The sequence below is a fragment of the Pinus tabuliformis genome, chromosome 8 (assembly GCF_031772625.1).
Source record: "Pinus tabuliformis cultivar Carrire ecotype Pingquan chromosome 8, CPIR1, whole genome shotgun sequence".
In the NCBI taxonomy this organism is placed as follows: domain Eukaryota; kingdom Viridiplantae; phylum Streptophyta; class Pinopsida; order Pinales; family Pinaceae; genus Pinus; species Pinus tabuliformis.
Genome location: NC_142294.1, coordinates 1,830,242,460 through 1,830,262,781, shown reverse-complemented (window position 1 = coordinate 1,830,262,781; position 20,322 = coordinate 1,830,242,460). Strand labels below are relative to the sequence as shown.

The window sequence follows — 20,322 nt, the reverse complement described above, 5'->3', positions numbered from 1 at the left end:
GAAGTGGAATTTGATCCACTTATTTGTATACAAGTTACAAGACCATCAATATAATTTCTTTGGATGCAACCATACATTCCATCACTACTCCAAAATATCTTTATAACTTTCAAAATTAAAAACACCCACCAAAATTAAACTGTGTTAAATAATAAAAAAAACTCCAAACATTTTACCTTTAAATCTAATTATTTTGAATTTCAAAATAAAAAACTTCCATTATCAAAATTTACACAAATAATAAATATAATATTGTAAAAAACTCTCATTCTATTTTTACAATTAATGAATTAAAAAATCAAATCAAGACTGCACGCTTCTCCGTCCTTTTCACAATATTATTCGTTGCCACCTCATTGTTATTATACACATAATGACGAATACCAAAGTTATTACTTAAAATGCAGATATCTCCACAACCAAGCAACAGGAAAAAGAGCTTTTATCATCGTAGCCATAAACATATTAGAATACAAGAAAACACCAAAAATACAATGCGAAAAAAATATTCGTTACCCTGCCGTTAAATGACCGTCACATAGTCCACGGAACCATTGACGGCGCCGTTTTCGACCCGACTCAAATCAGATTAAAAACTCCCTTTTTCTGCCGAGCATAATCTGTGTCCGAATCCACGTGTATGTTGTGACGTCATTACCCATGGTCTCACTCGGGAACGCAACGGTCACATGGAGAGAGTGCTTATAAATTCGATATGCGAGTTGATCACATGCAATAAAAACAAAAAAACCGTCTCGTAAATCGTTTTTTCCGACGGACAATTTGGAGAATACATGCGTCGTAGGATCGAATCCCGAACGCTGCCAAATATTTGCTGATGAGGAGGCTCAGAGGAGGTATTTTGCTGACACAGATCTCGCTGAAATTTTGCTCAATGAAGCGCTTATTATTAGCTTTAGCGTCGTTGTTGATTGAGATTTAAGTCTTAAATTGGCGAGAATGATGGAAATTTGTTAGATCAACGAGTGCCAAATGGGCCGGTATCGTTAGAAGTAAAAGTTACGAAATTAATTGTACATGGAAACAGAATTCCAATTTTATGCAGAAAAGCCGTAGAAAAATGAGTGTAAATTCGTATAAAATGCAATGCGAAGATGTGCTGTGTATGTATTAAAGTAGAGTTTAAGAAAAGGAAATTAAAGTTGAAAATTCCTGTACTGGCCATGTCCTGTGGAAAATGTTACGGTTGAAACCCTAACATAGTGTACAAAATTGAACGCAAGAGATATCGATGAACAAATGGCAGGGTTTCCAAAAGAAATATATTGCAGAATGAAGAGTGAAGGCCGGCTGAAAGCTTTAAATTTATCGCGTGAATTTTGAACATCCTTCGGGTTAAGTTTAGGACATAATTTTATTGGCTGGATTAGCCAGTATAAACTACAGTCTCCGGACGAATTTTGATCATCGATCAAAATTTGAGCAGAAACCGGTAAAGAATAACAATGAAATGACAAATAATAGCACAAACAAACAAGTTCGGAGATATTAGCAACTGAAGCAAATCTATAAATTTGATCAACGCAAATTCCGCCATGTCAATTTTGAGCAAAATAAAGCTGCGATGAAATCTTAGCAAAGGCAGGCAAAATTTGATAAAATATAAAGTATAATGTTGACAAACGAATCAAATAACGAAATCTATGGGCGAGGATATGATGAAATTGTCGCGGAGAAGGAAACATTTATGAATGGAAAAGACTCTTGTTGAATCGCAGGATTTTGTTGAATCTGAGGACCTTCATTAGCCAAGGAGGCATGCGCATCTCACAGTGTGTAAGTTTAGGTAAGAATTAGGTAGGTTGCAAAACATGTAGATTGATGCATTATTATAATTTTTAATTTCTTTTTAAAAATGCTTTGTTAATTTCCTGGTGTTGGGGTTTTGTTGTTGAGATACCGTGTTGGCATGTTTATACTCTGGTGCGCATAGAGCCATAAATTCTAGGTTAGGAGGTTAAGGCCATGAATTCTAGGTTAGGAGGTTAATGCAACGAGTTTGATGGATTTCATATGTACCATTGATCAATATGTATTAATATAACTTTTACGGTCAATTTTTGAAGTTGAGTTTTTTTGTACAACTTGAGATGGAGCCATCGTTTCTCCAGTTTCACAACTAATTCTGCATTAAAGTTTTGATTTGCATATGTAGATTGATGCTGCATAAGTTGATTGAATTGTAAGTTTCAGGGCCCTCTCCTACAATATGTTATGTTAAGGTGTGTTTCAGTAAATTAATAGGTGAATATTTGTCATCTTCTCCTCGGACCTGGACTGATAGAACAAGGAAACTAATTAATTAGTATAAGCATTCCTCGCATTTCCATTGCGAGCACTTTGATGGAAATACTCTGGAGTTCCCCTTCTTCAAATTTCTATGTTCTGGTATGCATCTAAATATTTGTTTGTCTCTGTATTACTGAAATGTTCATTCTTATAAAAACTAGAGGACATGGCCCTAAGATATACAATGTGTATTTTATCGTCCCATGTTTGATCACAGCAAGCAAAGATGCATAATTGTAGTGTTAGTTCTATAGTTCTATTTCTCTTTGTTTCTGTTGCGAAATTTTGATTCTTTTATTAGAAAAACACTATCCAAAAGCGGGAGGTAATGATTGTCAGTCATTAGGGGTGACTGTCATGATTATTGTGCACATCGTTATGTAGATTGGAGTTTCGGGAGCCATCCAGTTCCGTAACTCATCTGAAACCCTGTTAAGCAAAATGAGAATATTGAATTTCATGGGCAATTCCTTTGGATGTTCTGCTTCTGGAGAACGACTAGTTTCTGCTGCTAGAGACGGAGATTTGCAAGAAGCTAAGGCTTTATTGGAATGCAACCCGCGTCTTGCAAAGTATTCGACCTTTGGTGTTCGAAATTCTCCTTTGCATTATTCAGCAGCTCAAGGACACAATGAGGTATAGGATAATTCTTTTGCTTTACTCTGGCACTGTCCAGCTATGATAAGTGATTATTAAATGTTTGTATATTTTAACAAGATTTATCTCTGCAGATTGTTTCTCTCTTGCTTGAATCTGGGGTTGATGTAAATATCCGCAACTATTGTGGTCAGGTGGGTATAAATTTTTTGCAATTTTTTTCTGGACTTTATCATATTTGGACAATTTGATTGATCAAGATGGTATTTTATTCCCAAGCAAGTCAGTTCTATCTTGTTTAATGAGTTGCAACTTGTCTGCCAGTGGTTCTGTCAAATCCTGTAGATGTTTGGGAATTGCATAGTGGTTGGAAGTCGGTTTTGTCTTGTTTAATGAGTTGTAACTTATCTGCCAGTGGTTCTGTCAAATCCTGTGGATGTTTGGGGAGTTTTTTTTTCCTAATGAGAAATATCTTTATATTCCATACGAGGAATATACATGTTGCAGTCCTCAAGGGACTGATCACACTCAACAACAAGGCTCAAAGACATTACAACAAAGCTCATCATGTCATCATGTCACTTGTGGGAATTGAACCTAGTTGGGAAGCATAACAAATATTCCGCCCAATCACCCGAGATAAATTCAATTGATGGAATTGTGGAGTGGTTCTGCCACATCCTGTTTTTTTTTGGGGAATTGCATACACAGCATGGTCTCCAAGCTGTGGTGAATTTATAATTGAGGACCTTCTTCAATGCAGAAATGTGGATATGAGACTTTTGTTTTGTTTCAAGACAAATTTTCACGGAACCATAGATATTATGACATCGTTTACCTGAAAGTTAATTTGTGAAATAGCTACTGATTTAATAGTTTGGTAACTGGTTCAAGTCAATTTCCTATTTAGCCATGGTATTAAACAACCTCAGGGCCATTTCCAACTGCTCCATAAGTTATGTACTAGGAACTGGTAGTTTTGACTAAGTTCTGTTATGGTTTTCAGTTAAGGTTAACTAATGTTTGACTAAATCCTGCACATTTTGATGCTCTGCCAAAAGTACCTAAGAGATTTATTGCAACTTCAGTTTAGTTCATGCAACTATCTTTATTTCACTTAGTTCAAGATATGTACTAGTGCAAAATTTTGTCTTACTCAACTGATAGGTAATTTTTAGCTTAATTAACATTTTAAATTCTTTAAAATGCCACAGACAACCTTGATGCAAGCTTGTAGATATGGTCACTGGGAGGTGGTTCAGACACTTGTGTTGTATAAGGAAAATGTAAGATAATTTCAACCATGTTTGGAGTCTCGCAATGTTTATTTCTGCTAGATGTCTTAACCAATCTCTAAGGAAGTTTAATTCAACAGTTCAAGCTTCACCTGGCTTTGCAGGTCAACAGAGAAGACTATCATAATGGTCGAACTGCTCTTCATTTTGCAGCCGTAAATGGCCATTCTCGATGTGTGAGACTTCTTTTTGCTGATGTTGTACCCAGTGTACCTGATTTCTGGAATAGCTTAAGGGAAGACCAAGGGCAAGAAGAATCATTAGTCAACTTTGATCTCAGGCAAGTATTGATGCATGAAATGGCTGTGATTTGAATATCTGAGTTTCCAGCTATTATTGACATATGCATGGTTTTATTGCAGTGCTTGCTCTAGGATTGCGAACAAACCAGCAGATGGAGGTATTACTGCCCTTCACATGGCAGCACTGAATGGGCATGCAGAGTCTGTACAGTTACTCCTAGATTTAGGGGCCAATATATCAGCTGTGACAGTTCAAGATGGATCAACAATTGACCTTATAGGTAATTAATAATGTAACATGTTTAGACAATTCCCCTCTGGTGTTGTTCTTTCTGCTGTAGATAATTTTCACCATGGTTTACTGATTTTATCAAACATGCCTTTGATTTAACGAGGAGACATGGCATACTTGTACTTTTTATATGAAAAATAGATGGACAAATGGAAAATTTCAATAAGTTCTTTAAAATGCAATTTTTGTATTTTTCAACTTGACAGGTGCAGGTAGTACACCTCTCCACTATGCTGCTTGTGGTGGCAACATTCAGTGTTGCCAGGTGAATTGGTTATTTCCAGATCCTGATCAAACTTGCAATATTTTAGTCTTTTCTTGTTTAAAAATAAAAAAAGATTGCATTTATGATTAAATGTTCAAATTATACATCTGGCATGCAAATTTTGATTGCTCGTGGAGCAAGTTGCAGCGCTGAGAATGCCAACGGGTATTTGATCTCTTGATAACACCTTTTAAATTCCATTCTTATCTGTGCATTGCTGGATTTAGACCACTCTAATATTGTTGAAACAACTCAGGTTCTTAATAATTTACAAACTTCACTCTATAAACTTCTGTGAATTTTATCTATAGCATAACTTGCCACTATTAAAAAGTATCAGGACATGTATGGGAGGAGGAAAATGTTAATTGTGATTGAGGAAAAGCACTGAATGATGACATCTTTCCAGACATTTGTACTTAAAAACATTCTCCCAAGTCACATGTGGGAGAACAACACCAAATCTCTGCAATTTAGAATATTTTACAACCATAGTTGAGAAATAAACTTTTTGGCATTCCCCTCTATTTTCTTCCAGAGACGGTGATATCAACAATAGGCTTAACCCATCAAGTATCATTGTTTTACTGTTTATAATATTTTACAGCAATAGTTGAGAAATAAGCTTTGTAGCATTCCTCTCTATTTTCTTCTAGAGATGGTGCCATCAACAATAGGCTCAACCCATCAGGCATCAGGTGATAGTTCTGTAAAAATTCTAACATGTTCATATGTAAAGTTAGTTTGCCAATAATAATGAATCATTATCAACACTTGAATATCGTAGTATCAAAATATGAATAAGTGCACACTAAATCGAACTACAATGAGCTCATCAAAATGTTCACGACCTTAGAAGGAATAATTAAGAAGATATAATAGAAAAGACAAAATATAGTAAAGTCAATTTGCAACTATTTTAACAATAGAAACTCACAGGGAAATTGTAGAATGGGACATCATTAAGTTGCAATTTATTGACCCAACTTTAGTAATAAGATCAGTTATAAATTAGAACACTTCTAAGTTTATTTTGCTGAGCAAAATTTGATTCAAATGACTCCCATATTAGAAGGTGGGTTGATGATGACTCTGTCTTGTGATTCACATATTTCTCTTTCAAGTATAATTCATTTATTGTGTGACCCATATTGGATTATTATGTTATTTGTCATCCATCTTGATGCTTTCAAAGTGGGAAAATTGGAGGAATAAACTCATAGGACCATTTTCACTGGTGTGTCCTAGTGTTGCGAACTGGGGTTTTAAACCTTTAGGAGTCAATTTGAGGCATTTCCTGAAGTTTTTTGGGGTCCAAAAACTTTCGCTTGTGCAAGACCCCCTAAGTTGTCCTACTCTCAGATACCTTTCCAAAGGTGCAAGAAAGACCTCAAGCAGAGTCCGTATGCAAAAGTTATGCTACCTGGAAGTTGACCTTCCTGTTTTGACCACCATTATTTGAAAGGATGCCATGTTAGCCCCATTACTCGTGTAATAGGTGCTATGCACGTGGACATGACGAAGAAGACTCTAGAAAGGTCAATATTGTAACTCTAGTTTAGAGTTGAAGGAGTCAAACTTAACCACTAGTAGGCTATTGGGCTGTGTTATCATTAGGCCACTAGGAGGAAAAAGAGGTTTGATTCTATTTGGGTGCATTTTGTTCCATAAATGAGTAGAGTAGCTGAGAGTAGATACAGAGAGAGCAAACAGAGAGGGTTTGTCTTCTGTAGCAGCCCACGTGTCATAGGACTCACTCCTTTGTACTGCATCCATTTGCATTCAGAGAAAGAGCAGAGTGGCCTCACCTTCTAGTTGGGTTTCCTCTCGAAAGCGTTTCCTAGGTCATATCTTGTGTTGTTGTGGTTTTATGAGTGATTGTTTGATTTGTTCTCTATTTTTTGCATATTTATATTTTGCATGCATACATAGTAAACAATGACTTAATAATCCCATAAATCTAAGGAAAAATTAACCCTCATAATATAGATTTTGTAGTTTAGTAATTTTTTATCAGACCTATTGTGACAAATTGTCTAGTGGAATATCCATGATAGTTTATGGATCATTGTGATATGAATATGTAATCTTGCTAGATTTTTCGCTAAATTGTTGATTTGAATGGGGGTGACTTTGATGTCTGCTTTAGATAAAGTACAGATGCCATAATTTCCAACGTAGATGGATCAACATGAGATTGAACTTCTAGAGACTTTTTATCATGATCCTAAATTTGTGTTTGTTTGCTTCCACTATCGGGAGGGTGGCATTCAAGTATTGTTTGCCTTTCTCTGGGGAAAACAAATAGTGGGGAACAATGACTTTTTAAAATTTGTGCTTTGGTGTGTTGAATTTGTAACTATGGTTGGTCTTCATAATGTATATTTGGTCACTTGATGTACTTGTATTTATTAGTGTAAAACATATTTTAAATGCTAGAGTCAAAAGAATTTATTTTGAGTCAAAGTCCTGTTGCCACACAGTCTAGCATGGGTACCTAAGGGACAACTATTAGACCAAATGACAACAATGGGACAAAGACCCACTATCACCTCAGTCAGTGTCCCTTGCTCTTTATGGACTTTCACCGATGGGAGGAGTCCCGGTGTGAGGGAAATCACTATTAATGATGGAATCAATGACTAGGTATGATGTGATTTCCGAGGCCCATTCAAAGGAGAGGCTCAAATAAAGGCTCAATGCTTCAAGAGAAGCAAAAAAGCTCTCCAAGAAAGACCTATGAGGAGACCTAGACCTAGGGCTTATGGTATTCAATGATAACAAGGAGACCTAAGGTCAAGGCTCCAAAGAGATAGGGACCTTTCAAGAAGCTTTGTAAGATGGTTATATCTCTTTATATAAGCTTTCACTATTCTTGAGAAGGACCTAGGATGGGACCACACGAGACCTAGGGTTTATGTATAATCTTGGGAGAAGACTCTTCAAAGCACTCTCTAGGTCAAGGTGGGATGAAAGAAAGGGTTTGAATGATTTATTCCACCGAATACTATGTGCCAAAACCCTCAAGAAAGCCAACACACCTAAATGTTCAAGATGAGTTTCAAAGTTGGAGCTAGGGCTTGAGATTTCTCAAGAATGAATTGTAGGAATTGCATGAAACCTGGAGGATCACTAGAGGAGACACCAACGCAATAGCTAATCCAAGCGGATTTGAAAAATAGTCCCTTAAATGAATTTGTAGGAAGCCCTAGCTAGGTCGTCTAGGTTTGGAGACCGAAAAGTTTGGAGGAAAAGAGGAGGGAAGAAATTTACTCGGATTACTTACAAGACAACAAGAGATATATCCAAATCCAAGACCCAAGAAGATGGTTCCAAGAGAGAATGAAATTTCAGCTCCAAAAATATCAGAATGCATCAAGAGATCTCCAATAGACAACCAAGAGAAAAGTGTGAAATTCTCAAGAAGAGATATCCAAGTTCAAGTGATGATCATCTAAATGAATGAGGATTAGCTCTATTTATTATGGGCCTCCTCTAATTCAAATTAGCCTAAAAATGCCCCTAATATTATTTTAATGTGCAAAAATAACATGTCTTTGGTGATAAGCTTGTTAAAGGATCTAGGGAAAATTATTAATGATTCTTCCATCATTGACAATTGCTTGTGATGTCTTTTATTTTCTTGAATTAACTTCTTTATGTTTGCTTGTTCTTTAATCATCAAACAATTATCAAAACAAGAAAAACAACAAAGTACACATACACAAAATGTTGGCTCCAAGCCAGGGCAAAACCTCTCCTCTTGAGAGTAAAACCCTTGAATCTCTTCTTATAGATATTTAGATGATGAATACCAAGACCCTTGACAAAATTGACACCAGATTACCTCCAAGATGTTTGTCACTATCCTCTGCACTGTTTGGCCTATAATCCACAGTCTATAGACTTGATATCACTGTACTCCTTCAGTTCTTGGTCTCCTTATACCTTCGCTGTCTAGTCACAGTCCTCGGTTCCTTCTTTCTCGGCTGCCACAGTTCTCTGCTCAGGAATAGATTACTTTGTTCATGAGACAGTCCTTCATGCTCTTTGTTTGTGATAATGGTCAAACAAGTCACCACTGAGAGCTATACTGAAAGCAATCACTGTATAATATACACACACGCACATATATATAATTCTTCGAGAGTAATGTTTTGACTTCCGAGAGCTATCACTGTGTGTGGATATATACACTTCTGAGAGCTATCACTGTGTGCGGATATATACCTCCGAGAGTTTTGTATAGACTTCTGAGATCTTGACACGATATATATGTAGAGACTTCACTGAGATATTACCCTTGCTCACTGTGTATGTATATCTTCTTCGCTGACTGTATTATCAATTTATCCGAAGACTTGTTTATTGACTCAACGTTTCTCCTTATATATATTGATCAACTATGGTACATTAAGCCGACTTGAGTGCCTTAATGCTAGGCCGACATATCATCAAGGAGATCACTGTCTTTTTGTAGAGCCGACTTGCACGAGGATAGTGACACTTGTTCTTGGAGCGTAATCCTTTGACCTTATGACTTTTATAATACTTATGATGAGACATAAAATCCTAAAGACATCAAGAAGAAGTCTTTGACCTATGGTAAACACATCTTGCTCATGAAACCCATGATGTAAGGAATAATAAATTTTCCTCTTTTACATAATATTATAATTACAAGTCATAATGAAAACCGAACTTAGTTACATTTTCTTCAACAAAGCCCACCAAAGAGCTCATAAAGTGGATGATAGGCCATCCAAAGTTTGTTGAAATGATGAAACCATGGTGTAAGAGGGCCATTGGAAGGCCTAAATGAGTCTTCAAAGTGCTATGATGAAGAAGAGGGCTCCATGAATGATGATAAAGGGGGTGGCCCCTTGATTTCCAAGCAAAACATCATGTGATGCTCTCAAGTGGCTCCAGGGCTCATGGGTCTCCTGGTGGCTCAAAATCAAGTCAATGCTCCATCAATGAGGGCTAGAAGATGACACATGCCCTCCCTTGTCTCCCCGAGAAAGACAAAACCTCCTTTGGGCCCTGGATCAATTGCTAAGTGTCGGCTGCAATGTGTAGTCGGTTGGGAAACGTGGTCCAAGTGCATCATCATCTCTGTATAACTAAGGTACGAACAAGCATGGGGTAGTGCTGGAAGGGCCCATAATGCTTTGCATGGTTGGAGTCCCATGGCTCTCAACACTCACCCTACAAGTTCCATTATGACTATTTGGAGGGCTTGGACCCCATATTGGCAGACCAAGTCCATGATGAAAACCCACCTACAATATTGTATAAGATCCAATATATTTCCTCACCTTCTAGTACAATAATCCATTAGTGCAATTGAGTAAATAAGCTTGCTAATCAGGGGCAAAAGTGGACACATCATAGTGGCATGCCATTCCAAACAGGCTTTGAACATGTACTTGTGTTACCTTCCTTGATAAGAGAGGTGAATGGAGGACCCTATTAGGTGGCTTCAACCTGTGAGGGAGTGACTGGTCCATGGTACATCCATCAAATGGCAAGTGTTATGTGAAATAGTGATGGAACAAAGTGGGGGCAATAGGGGAGGCTCCAAGCCACATGCCATGGTACAAGGGTTGCTATGATGAGGGAAGCCCATACCTTGGGTGTATGAATGTAGGAGGGAACAATCGTGGTACATGAGTTACCTTGACCTTTGTTTTTTCACCCTTCTTTATATGCCTTTTGCCTTTTATTGAGTTTTCTTCATTTAACTGCTTGGGGCTCAAAGGGATGAGAGCATGATGTGTAAGATGCAGCAGTGATTACTCCCTTAAGATTGGGTAGTTCATCCCCCACCAGGGGTTGGGACAATCATGGGTTCCATAATGATGTAGGAGGCACTCATAGGGGCCCAGGAACCAAGGTGATGGCAACAATGACAGGGAGTAGAGCTCATGGTTGGCTTTTGTCCACGTGCTAGATTTTATTGTCCTGACCATCTTTTGCATTTTGTGGTACATTTCCTATTGTATGTGGCCAAATTATGCTTTATCTTTCTTTTTAGTTGCATCAACCTTCGGGGCAACGTTCCAAGCCCGAACCAAGGTGTGGACAAGGGGAGGGGGTGGTTAACACTTTGTGGGCCCAATGGACAAATGTAGACCTATATGGGGAAATTGAAAAAGGGGCTTGTAATGAGTGGAGGGGAGTGAGATATATGGTATCGGTAAGCGGGACCATGCAAACAAAATCAAGGTTTCCCATGTAGTGCCACTCCTAAAGCTAATGGCCAACATAGGAGATCCCATGGGACTAGGATACAAGATTAACCCCCAAGTTAAGGTAAGGGAACAAGAGTACAATCAAAGCCTGTTCTTTCCGCCAAATTCATCTACTAATCCATGCCCAAATGTGCCCAAGAAAAGCAAGCATAAACACCCAATTACATAATGAAAAACCATACCTTTGGGGTTAGAAGGCCCACCTTCAAACATATGATCATGATAGATGGCCGAAGACAAATCTAGGAGAAAATTTCTCTTATAGGGGTCACACACTAGTGGTGGGTAACAAGTCCCATTGCTACTTTTTGAAGAAGAAAATTTGAAAATTTGAATTGTAATTTTTGGCTCCAAAAGTTGTCAAGTCGGCCTCCCTCCAAGGCCGACTTGACACAGGCAAAAGACACCTGTTCGGCTAAGGCAGATCATTATATAAAGGCAACTTGACCTCATTCTTCCACCACCAATTCTCACTCTCAAGAAGACAAGCTATGGGCATCCCAGCAAAGATCAAGAAGGACAAGAAGGACTAAAAGGACAAATTAGCTCTCTTTCTCTCTCTCTCAAGCTCGCACGTGTGGATAGATTCCCTCATTTTTGGTTCGCAGATTTTTTGGGCAGTTTTTGTCATAGAAAGCTGAGTTTTTGAAGCTCTGATGCAAAAGGTTGATTTTTTGGGATAGATCAGTAGAGCGAATTGCTGGATCAGATTGGGAGGCTTGACTTGGAGGGGAAGACCAAGTTTGACCATGGGTCTAGTGTTGAAGGAAATGTAACTAGGTTTGGTCTTCATAAATGCACTTTTGATATTTGTATTTATTGAAGAAATGAAATATTATTTTTATAATATATGTAAATGAGTTTCTTGCACATTGAAATAGGTCTAGCACTATTTAAAGTGCTATAGGAAAGTCAAATAGTCAAAAGAAAAAGGTTGAAGACCTTAAAGGCATGTTACACCTTGTATAAATATGTATTAAAGTCAAGAGAATACCTCCAAGCAAAGTCAAGTCTCCTCCTAAGCTAAGGCATCATCATGGCACCATCAAGAAGCTCTTTCAAGCATGCTGCACCACCATGAAACTATCTGAAATCTACTCTTCTAGTTGGCCTGCAAAACAGTCAACTAGTCGGCCTAGAGGAGGGACAATCCTCTATATATAGAGGTTGTCCACTCCCTCATAAAGAAGACAACGCAAGCTCTGAAATAAGCGAAGAAGACAAGCTGAGAAAGAAGGTAAGGGAGCCTCTAGTGCAACGAGGAAGGGAAGACAAAATCGAAGATTGGAAGGCTGTTCTTAGGGTCATATACAACCACACGTGTGAAGGAAGAAGGTCTATCTGCGGCTACAACAACAGTAATACTTCAGTTCAATCCTTATCATTGTTTGGGTTAAAAGTTGAGGTCTACAAGGCCTCCCTCTAAGAGCGAAGGAGAAGCCCTCACAAACGAAGGAAGAAGGGACAAGACCGAAGTTGAAGGGAGAAAACAGTCACACGTGCGAGAATCAGATCCCTTTATGCAGTCATAACAACCCTACATTATAGTCATCCAAGTTAGTTGATTTGTGGATAGAAGAAAGGAACCATCATAAGAAGGGTCTCATCAATAGTATCTTCTCTAGAGAAAGAGAAACAAGGTTACTAACAAGTTGAAAGAAGAATGAAGTGCCAGAGGAAGGAGGACGAAGTGCCGGAAGAAGTGTCAGAGTATATGGTGCAGAAAGGAGTGAAGACTTGACTTGTGCTTGGAGGATCTCCTTGTCAGGGGTCTAGGGTTTGGCATTGATCATTATAAGCTTCACTAAGAGAAATTCATCAAAGTGTTTTTCCTTTCAAGAGAAGAGAGGTTTTGGCCCTAACAGAGAGCCAACATCTTGTGTTCTTGTTTTTATGTTTTGGTAATAGTTTGTTGAAGCACACACATATGCACTAATAAGAAGAAGAAGAAGCATAAGCTGACAAGATAAGTAAAAAGTCTCCACAAATTGTTATCAAGTAACGAAGAATCACACTACACTTCTTTGCCCTAGATTCTTCAACATCTAGGTGTGTCTCTTGTTGAACAAAAGAATTTCTCTATTGAAAAAGTTGCTGGGTTTTCCCAAGGTAAATCTTGTCTCCTATTTGTGCAATGTGATCTCTATTGTTCTTCTATTCTTTATGGTTGAATTTCTGAAGTATAATTGCTGAATGATTTATTGGAATAAAATAAAAAGAAGATCAATATCAAAAGTAATTATCAATATTTTAGAAATATTTTGTTAGTCTACATTGCACTTAGAAAATCAACATCGTATCAGAGCTTTTTGGTGAAGAAAGGAACTTTGAGATCACTTTTGAAGAAACCCTACCTTGATATTATCATTGTTGAAGTCCTTGTTGATTAGCATCCATGGCCTCCTCTATGAAATATGAAAACAAGTTGGAAGGAGCCTCAAACTTTAGGGCTTGGAAACTTAGGGTTGATATCATTCTTGCAAAGAAATAAGTATTGGATATCATGACAGGGAAAGGGACTCCATTAGAGATCATCTTATCCCCTACATTGCAAAGTCGGATACCTCTAAGAAGTATAATTCCCTAACAAATCTATACACCATCAAGAATGTTGGTCAAGCCATGAGTTTGAAGAATGAACTTCGTGATGTGACGATGATGAATGATGACACAATTGCTTCATATTTCATAAGGATTTCTCAAATAAAGGACCAAATTGCAACAATTGGAGAAACTATTCCTGAGAATGAGCTTGTGGCTACAACACCCAATGGTCTTCCTAGATCATGGGATGCATTTCCAATGTGTAAAAGCTGCAACAAGGAAACTCCCTCATTTGAAGAATTGTGGGTCTCTTGTGCTCAAGAAGAATCAAGAATCATATCAAGAGATAGGAAGGAAGAAGCTACTCAAGCACTTGCAGCTCGCTTCAAGAGAAGTAGAGGAAAGAAGAAGAGTGGTTCTCAAGGAAGAAGGACATGTCAAGAATTCAATGCTATGGTTGTTGAAATATGGACATTCCAAGAAGGATTGTCCTGAATTAGCTAACGACAACAAGAGGAAAGGAAAACAACATGCTTCCGCAGTGATGTTGAAAATGAACAAAGGTGACAATGACATCTATTTTTCTGCTCTAATTAGTAATAGGTCCTATTGCAGATGATGATGACATGTGGCTGGCGTATAGTGGTGCATCAAGACATATGATTGAAAAGTCGTGGAAATCTTACTAGCATGACAGAAAAGAGGTTGTCTCAAAGGGTATAGCTTGGAGACAATAATAGCTATGTAGTCAAAAGAGTTGGGATATGGTAATAATGTACATCTCAGTAATGTTCTATATGTACCAGGTTTGAAAAATAATCTTTTCTCTATTTCGTGTTTAGAAGATAAAGGAGATATAGTTGCTTTTTGGATGGCAAAGTACTTGTACGGTCAAAGGGCTCTAGTATAGACAATGATAGGGTTATTGGGATTCATGATGGAAGACTGTATAGACTTGTAAGTCGACTAGCTCAAGCCCCATTTCATGAGGAAATCCATCCAAGTGAGCTATGGCATAGAAGGTATGGACATCTTCATTACAGAGCATTACCTGAATTGAATCAAATAGTTTCAAGTGTCCCTGAATTGCAAATAGAACATGAAGGTGTGTATAAACATTGTGCTCTTGGAAATGTTGAAATTTGGCAGCTTAGGGAGAAATTCCCTCCATTGGGAAGCCTTCCTCATCCAGAGAAGCCCCTTCTAGCCCTGAGAAGAATTTAAGTTTGTTAACGAAAAATATTATTTTTAATATGAAACCCACATGTGCACGAAAGTACAAGTCGATCTGGGCAAGGAAAAGCCACCACATCAACCACATAGAAATGCACGTCATGTCACATCACTTGGAGGTCATCATCACGCATACATCTCTCTCTTGATTTGATTGGTTTGTGCAACTTTGAAAATTGTAGGTTGATCTCCCACATGCGAAGGAGAGAGGGTCATTTTCTATTGGCCGAATTTATCTTATGTTTTGGGACTTTTGACCAACGTTGACCTTTTGGACTTGGAGCATGGTTTGACTTTGATTTTTTGATTTGTTTGGAAGGTAGAGTTGAATGGGAGGTTGATCGAACTTTTTCAGGACATTTTGACCAGTGTTGACCGAGATTGCAGGACTAGGGTTTTTGTACGCAAAAGTTTGTTTTTGACCAGATTTGCAGGCACTAATTTGGGACTGTTTTTGGTTGACTTTGACCAACAAAGGAGGCCACATGTTTTGACTTTTGACCAAGTTGCTTTGGGGGTGATTTGACCATTGACTAGTTAGGGCTTCTTTTGTTGATGTTGACTTTGACCAAAATTGACAGATTTGACTTTGGATTAGATTTGACTTTTGGACCCATCATTTGATTGGACATTGGATTGGCATTTGGATTAGTCAAGGCTTTGACCTTGGCTCTTTGTTGATGAATTGGAACATTGTATCTCTCTGTTGAACATTTGATGACAATTTAATAAAAGAAGAATTTTGAAAGGGGTTTCTCCCTTGTGGGGTTTTTCCCTGGTCTTTGACCAAATCTTGTGTATTTATTGTTCTCGGCTGTCTTCTATTGTGCATTGGTTTACTGTTCTATCTACAATTGCTTATTGTTGTTGGAAGATTGAATTATATTGGATAAATTGATTGCTAACTAAACAAGAATTGTAATAAGTGATTGTGTTAAGCATAGAACATTGGAAAATTAACAGGGAAGAATATCAAGAAACCATGAGTCCCCTAGCCAAAAAGAGAGTTCACAACTCCTAATCCCTACTGGTTGTTGCTGTGTAGTATTGAGAGCTGTGGAAACCCATCCGTGGCTCATCTTTGATCCTTGTATGCAACCAATAGATGAGCGCCATGTCTTGGTACTTAGCCTGGTGCATGCTAAACCTCCCTGCTCCTTCCAAATCACGCAGATAAATCGGCTATCCTGTTTCCTGATGATGCCTCCTACTGCAGTCTGGGGTCTAAAACCCTCCTATAAGAAAGGTTTACCACCCGTTGTACATGCTCATGTAATGCCTTGGAATGTCCCGCTGAGGGCACGTCATGCATCTCCCTAAGTGTGAGCTCAAGGATAGCACATATGCTACCTCTGCAGTAGGTCGGGCCATCCCCAAGCCTGTGTCTACCAACTCGTGCCTTGACCACATGCCATAGCTGGGAAGTCTCTCTCCTGATGCACTATGTCACATCCAACTGTCTCAGGTGAACCTCTCGTGTCCTGCTACTTGTGATTAGGGCATCAAGGGACAATAACTAACTCCTCTATGATTGTAAACAATATGGAAGAGGGGTATAATCAAGAGTGCTCTTCTGCTTCCTAATCAATCTTAGGTAAGCTACACTTGATGGCACGCTTGATGTCCCTATTAGGAGGTCTCCCTGGAGGCAACACTCCAAAATCCCACTGTGCAACATCGTATGCTGCTGCATACAACCACATATGCCTACACTCCTCTGCATAACATTGAACTTCGTGGCATACCTCTGTGCACCATTGGATACTATTGCCCACTACTGTACCACCCTGTATCGTCTAGTATCCCGTATGTGCTAATGTACTTGCCACTTTGCTAGTGAACCCACCATGATGTGAGTCATATCTCCTCATTTGTCCTTGTTGGCGCAAAATTTTACTTGGCTAGACCCAGGGTTCGACCACTGGTTGCCAACAAAGGACTCTGTTGTAGTCTAGCACATCGCTAACATTTTCATTCCTCCACAATGGAAGAACATCTCACCCAAGGGGTGCCGAGACTTCTAAAGATGATGGGAAATGGTAGATATCGTCAAGGTTGGATTGTCACATACATTGTTCATTATTAATTAAATATACAAGCGGCTAAGAAGCTTTTGCACTATAAACAAAAACCAATGTTCCACGGGGACGCGTCCCCCCACCTAGGAAAGGTGCCCCGTCCACTTGTGACATTGACTATCTGGTTGGAATGGCGAAGTAGTGGGCAAATTTGGTCGATCTGTCCACTACTACATAAATGCAATCACTCCCCCTGGATAGCTGGAAGTTTTGTAATAAAATCCATGGAGATGCTCTCCTACTTCCTCTCGGGAATGGGAAGAGGTTGGAGCAATCCCGTTGGATGTGTTTGCTCACCTTTGTTCCTTTGACAAGTGCTGCACTCCTGAACATGCCTCAAGACGTCCTCCTTAAGCCCTCTCCAAGTAAAACGCTCCCTGATGGTTCTATATGTCTTGAGGAACCCCTGATGGCCTACCATAGGTGAATCATGGGATGCATGCATGATTTTCTCTCATAATTGTGAACCTGACACCAAGTATATCCTGTCCTTGTAATAGATGACCTCATCCATCACCTTGTATCTATCATCCCCAAAAGTGCCATCCAAGATCTCGCATGCCTGTTGATTCTTGGAGTACTCCACTAATAACTACGCCCTCCAATCCTGGGTGATGTCCATGAGTGAGAGTGTCGCGAGCCTTCTAGACAGTGCATCTGCCACTACATTATGCTTTCCTTGACATATTTGATCTCAAAGTCGTAGGCTTGGATCTTACTAACCCACTTCTGTGGCCTCTCATTGAGCTCCTTCTGCTCTAGGAAAAATTGAGAACTGTTGTGTTCAGTTTTCACCTTGAACCTGTTTCTAACCAAATATTGCTTGAACTTGGCCAAGGCATGCGTGATGGCCAACATCTCCTTGTCATATATACAATACAACCTCTCATAATCCTGAAGCTTTCGGCTCTCATAGGCTATAGGGTGTCCTCCCTACATCAACATTGCTCCAATGCTCTCTCCACATGCATCACACTCCAAAACAAATGATTGTGTAAAACCAGGCAAAACTAACGCTAGATAACTGCTCATCACCCTCTTGAGGCGCTCAAGAGCTTCCTGTGCTACATCTGTCCACTCAAAAGCCCCTTTTTTCGTCAGATCTGTGAGAGGTGCTGCTAGCTAAGAAAACCCTTCACAAATCTCCTCTAGTATGTACATATGCCCAAGAACCTCTGCAACTCTGTCACGTTCTTGGGTGTAGGCCAATCCAAAATGGCCCTGATCTTCTCCTGATGTACACACACTTTGTCCTCACCAATCACATGGCCAAGATATAACATCTTTGTCAGGTCAAACTCACATTTGGACATGTTGCTCAAATTGTACATAGAATTACGACAACACTCAAGGGAGGGGCTGTCACTTTGATCCTTGCCCTCTCCATTTAAGTTATCTCCTAAATGCAGGCTAAGGGGGGTGGTCCCTATTAGATGAGATGATGAGAAACTTGTTGGGAACCAACAAGTCCAGGAGATACCACTGATTGGCCTAACAACTTGGGTTGAAATTAAACCACAAGTATGATTATGAAGCACAATTAGATTAGATTCTTAAAGATATGAGTGAGAGACTAGTGCCTTTTAAATTAATTACTTGCGCAATATAGATGATTACTCCAAGTTTCTGGATGAACAGCTGCTGCGGGATGCAAAATCTATCCTAAATGAAGTGTAGGGCCTAGATCGAATGTGTGATGTAGGATCTTGGTTAACTTTGATTAGATGCCTACTCTAGGTGAATCCTTCCTCTCAATTCTTTTGAAGCTAGTCTCAAATGCAAGTTGTAGATAGAAACCTAGAGGAAGGAGGCTAAGGCCTCATTAACGATACCTCCCATGGGGTTCTAACCACCTAAGTGCCTCCGTTCCTACAAGGGATTGCCCACAAGAGAATTGCAAGGTCACCTATGTTAATTGCGAATGAGGGCCTAGACCTAATGTGTGATGCAGGATCTTGGTTAACTTTGATTAGATGCATAATCTAGGTGAATCCTTGCTCTCAATTCTTTTGAAGCTAGTCTCGAACGCAAGTTGTAGATAGAAACCTAGAGGAAGGAGACTAAGGCCTCATTAACGATACCTCCCATGGGGTTCTAACCACCTAAGTGCCGCCATTCCTACAAGGGATTGCCCACAAGAGAACTGCAATGTCACCTATGTTAACTGCGAATGAGGGTCTAGATTTATCAAATTGTGTGAAGAAGTTGCTCTTATCTTTTTTGCAACCAAGCTTATGCTTGGAGGTAAATTTTAGAGATGCACTTCTAACCTAGAATGAAGGTGCAGATTATGAGTGGTTGCTTCAATGAGATTATAAACATGAAAAATATTTCAATATGACAATATCACTTAAAATTAAGATGATTACAGTGATATTCAATACAAGATAATAAGGACAATTAATGAAGCACTTTAGAGAACACTTTATCTCAATGAAACAAGATTAACAATACCAATTACTCAAGAGCTTATTAATGTGTCAATAAGATCTCATTTAAATCCTCTTATGTTAATGTTACCTAGCAATTAGGCATGAGAACAATTTTAGATCACTAATGAGAGAAATTTCTGTTGAAATATATAACTAGGTTTGGTCTTCATAATATGTAATATACTCTTGATTCTTGTATGTTGTAAAAAGAAAAGAAAATTATTATTATTATCACTTAGATCATAAGCCAATGAGACACAATAACAATTTATGCAACTAGCAATGCAAATGCAATTTACTAACAATGAGAGAGGTTAGTGAAATGACTAGATATCCTTAAGACATATGCAACCAGTTAACCAATGATAAGATCACTTGAGGAATGCACCAAACTCTTGCAAATAAGATCAGAAAGCTATTAGTATGAAAACAGTCCCAGAATTGACAAGAGAAGCTAGCAAACATAATAATGATTAATCCTTTAGGTAATGCGTGTTAATCTCTTATGTGTTCTTAAGCTTGTTTGAGAGTTTTTTTAGGCTTAAGGTAATTATTGATTGATTATGCCACTGTCCAGATTAGCTTCAGATCTGATATATTATGACAGTTAAAAGAACAGAGGAAAAGGTGAGAGACCAAACTCTTAAGGCCAAGTGGCCTTCCTTCAATGGTTAGTTTGACAAGATTGTGGCACTAGAAGGGTTGTTTTGACTTGAATATGCAATGTATGGCCTCCAAGACCTGCAACCACCAATGTATGCCACTGTCCAGATTAGCTTT

At 38.7% G+C, this 20,322-nt stretch overlaps 1 protein-coding gene across 1 annotated transcript in view; it reads left to right on the top strand.

Moving 5' to 3' along the window:
- The first annotated feature begins 877 nt into the window (after positions 1 to 877).
- LOC149243589 (putative E3 ubiquitin-protein ligase XBOS32) overlaps positions 878 to 20,322 on the top strand; it is a 288,655-nt gene continuing 269,210 nt past the window's right edge. Inside the window, exons 1-8 of the mRNA XM_089374574.1 lie at positions 878 to 1,807; positions 2,695 to 2,946; positions 3,042 to 3,101; positions 4,122 to 4,193; positions 4,307 to 4,482; positions 4,565 to 4,725; positions 4,943 to 5,001; positions 5,120 to 5,166. Of these exons, the coding sequence (XP_089230700.1) occupies positions 2,752 to 2,946; positions 3,042 to 3,101; positions 4,122 to 4,193; positions 4,307 to 4,482; positions 4,565 to 4,725; positions 4,943 to 5,001; positions 5,120 to 5,166 (770 nt within the window). The 5' untranslated portion in view covers positions 878 to 1,807; positions 2,695 to 2,751. The remainder of the gene's footprint in view (positions 1,808 to 2,694; positions 2,947 to 3,041; positions 3,102 to 4,121; positions 4,194 to 4,306; positions 4,483 to 4,564; positions 4,726 to 4,942; positions 5,002 to 5,119; positions 5,167 to 20,322) is intronic.